A 3,078-nucleotide genomic window follows, 5' to 3' on the forward strand; every position below is an offset into this window, starting at 1 on the left:
TGTGTGTGTGTGTGTGTGTGTGTGTGTGTGTGTGTGTGTGTGTGTGTGTGTGCTCTCACATGTTCAGGACATGTGGTGGGGGACTCTGGGTACCATTCGAGCCTACCCCAGCTTCCACCCAGAGCAGGATGTGAAGGAGATCCAGTCGGCGTTGGAGAAGAAAGGTACCTGAACCTGCTGAGAGTTTGACTCTGCTTTCTTTAYTTCACTTGTGGCTGAAACTTTGTGTACTTTGCTCAGACGCAGTGACTCTGGTAAGAATTCTAACGAATCGGACCAACGTTCAGAGACAGGTGATTGCCAGCACCTTCCAGGAGATAACAGACAAGGTAAAGACACAAGGAGCAGCCTCCTTTAACAACCTGTTACACAACAAGGCTTTGTTTGCTGATCAAATATTAATGAAACACACCTGTGTGTACAGGATGAGAGCAGCTTTTCAGACCTAACCGTACATTTATTGTCACTATGTTCTCTACTCAACTTCAAGTTTCTGTTCTCTGTTAATTTATGCTGTCCTCTCGTCACACTCCCACGTTTATCTTCTGCAGTACTTTCATTAGTTTTGGTTGGAGGTTCTGACAAACTGTTCAGATACTCTGAAAAGGAAATCAGGCCCACCCCAGACTGGTTTAGGTAGAAACTGCTTACTGGGACTGGGAATACCGTTGGGACAGCAGGGACAAAACAATCTTTGAGGACATGACTGCATTTAGCATGTCCACCTTTGAGAAGACAGAGAATGAGGATGGGAAGGCATGTCCATTAGGACAGGTCAGAGGTCATTAAAATGTGGTTAGCCAACCCTAACCAGAGTGATGGTCCAAGTATTTAAAAAAGGAGACTGGAGAGTCTGTTCCAGTGATCATGAGATCCCACTTCAGGGTCCGGGCCATGGATCAGTGGAACACAAGGAACTACTGGGCTGCAGCAGGTCAGACAGGTATGAAGAGGCAAGGCCTTTCAAAGATTTAAAAWCAAATAAAAGTATTTTAAAATGGATCCTAAAAGGCACAGGCAGCCAGTGGAGTGAAGCTAAAATGGGAGAAATGTGCTCATATTTACATGTACCAGTTAAAGCCTCACTGCAGCATGTTGGACCCTCTGCAGTCGGGCGATGGAGGACCCTCTAACCCCAGATAAAGTGCAGGTGGTGATGAAGTCATGGATCACTGTCTCAAAACGTCTTTTTGGAATGATGGGTTTTATTTTGGTTAGCTGCTTCAAATGATAAAACCTCCCAACAACTGACCTAATGTGGCTGTCTAATTTAAGTTCAGGATCTACTTCAACTCCCAGATTCCTCACCAACAATTCAGGTCTTCAGAGGGTGAGTGGACAGCAGGACCTCCAAAAACCATAACCTCAGGCTTGGTTTCATGTAATGCCATCCAGACCTTCAGGTCCTCAAGACACCTGAGAAGTGAGACCATTGAGTATGCATTTGACTCTGAGAGGGACATAGATCTGATCTGTGACCATGCTTTCTGGAAACAGAACAGAGTGGCAGCTATAGAGAAAACAAGAGGGTCTAAAATTGAGCCTTGAGGGACTCTTTAAGATCTATCTGGTCCCCCTAGAATCAAAGCATAGCTGTGGCCACAAAGGTGAGCTGGCATGTGGTGCAGGTTGGACTCCATCAGGTCAGTCCTAGATCCTGATCCTGTTTGTGGACAAGAACTCAAGATACAGTCACAGGGAGGACAGGGTTTGGTTCAGGAACTTCAGTCTCGTTTTCACTTTTTACATTTTCATGAGCAAAAAAAGAAGTGAAAATGTTTTTTTCAAAGTCTGCTGTCTTTTTAGCGCCTCTCTCCAGAGATGTAGGAGGCACAGACAAGGACACCTGAGGACAGAGGATAAAAAGATAAAACACCAGGAGATGAAGATCATTCATTACAAAGAGCTGTTTAGTTCTGYAGAACCTCAGAACCTCAGGAACCCTCCAGAACAGATCTGTGTAYTGTTGCAGGACCTGAGTACAGCTCTGCAGATCCTGACAGCCCTTTAACACTAACMGTGTGTGTTAACAAAGTGTACTGGTTGTTTTTCTGTCATTTCAGGACCTGAGCACAACTCTGAAGAAGGTTCTGTCTGGAGACCTGCAGGATCTGCTGCTGCAGCTGCTGATGCTCCCAGAACATCTGGAGGCTCAGCGGCTGCAGCAGGCCATGGTGGTGAGTCTGTGTGAGTCTGTGTGAGTCTGTAGGATCATGATCCCAGCACTGCTGCTATGTTTGTGTGTTTGCTGTAGGGTTTGGGCACTGATGAGGAAACCCTCCTGGAGGTTCTGTGCACTCGATCTGGGAAACGACTTCAGGAAATCAGTGATGCCTACAAGCAAAGTGAGTGCTTTCAGCTCTCTGCACTGCTGAGCCCAGATCCAGTCAGACCATGGTTTGTGTTGGGTTTCTGCAGGGTACAAGAAAGACCTGGAGAAGGAGCTGAAAGCAGAAACCAGTGGAGACTTTGCTAAACTCCTTGTGGCTCTGTTGAAAGTAAGAATACAGATTTCCTTTTACCACTGCCTGTATCAGAACCTGTTGGTGCCGCTAACAATAAACCTGAACTGAATTTAAAAAAGTGACTGAAGAGCTCGGAAAATGATGAACTTGAAGTTTTTATTTCTTTCAACAGAAAGACAACATGACTGCAGCAGTCCACAGAGATGTTCAGGTACAGTTAGGTTCTAATGTAGTGGTCTGCTTTGGAAACTGATCTTTGAACTTCTCTCCCTCGTTTGGATTCAAAAAGAAAGAACGAGTTCTTCTGTACATTTGTTGGTTCTTTATGTTAGTTTAGTACAGTGGGGAAAATCAGTATTTAGTCAGTCACCAATTGTGCAAGTTCTCCCACTTAAAAAGATGAGAGAGGCCTGTAATTGACATCATAGGTAGACCTCAACTATGAGAGACAAAATGTGAAAAAAAATTTGAGAAAATCATTTTGTCTGACTTTTAAAGAATTTTTTTTGCAAATAATGGTGGAAAATAAGTATTTGGTCAATGTTGTGGAATACTTATTTTCTGTATCACCTTGACACTGTCCACTTTTCATATCTTGTGATATCCTCCGGAC

At 44.3% G+C, this 3,078-nt stretch overlaps 1 protein-coding gene across 1 annotated transcript in view; it reads left to right on the forward strand.

Moving 5' to 3' along the window:
- The first annotated feature begins 6 nt into the window (after nt 1-6).
- The window catches only part of anxa14 (annexin A14), a 9,104-nt gene continuing 6,032 nt past the window's right edge, over nt 7-3,078 (forward strand). Inside the window, exons 1-6 of the mRNA XM_013999484.1 lie at nt 7-164; nt 241-329; nt 2,064-2,177; nt 2,255-2,345; nt 2,419-2,498; nt 2,638-2,676. Of these exons, the coding sequence (XP_013854938.1) occupies nt 71-164; nt 241-329; nt 2,064-2,177; nt 2,255-2,345; nt 2,419-2,498; nt 2,638-2,676 (507 nt within the window). The 5' untranslated portion in view covers nt 7-70. The remainder of the gene's footprint in view (nt 165-240; nt 330-2,063; nt 2,178-2,254; nt 2,346-2,418; nt 2,499-2,637; nt 2,677-3,078) is intronic.

The sequence above is a fragment of the Austrofundulus limnaeus genome, unplaced genomic scaffold (assembly GCF_001266775.1).
Source record: "Austrofundulus limnaeus strain Quisiro unplaced genomic scaffold, Austrofundulus_limnaeus-1.0 Scaffold2308, whole genome shotgun sequence".
In the NCBI taxonomy this organism is placed as follows: Eukaryota; Metazoa; Chordata; class Actinopteri; order Cyprinodontiformes; family Rivulidae; genus Austrofundulus; species Austrofundulus limnaeus.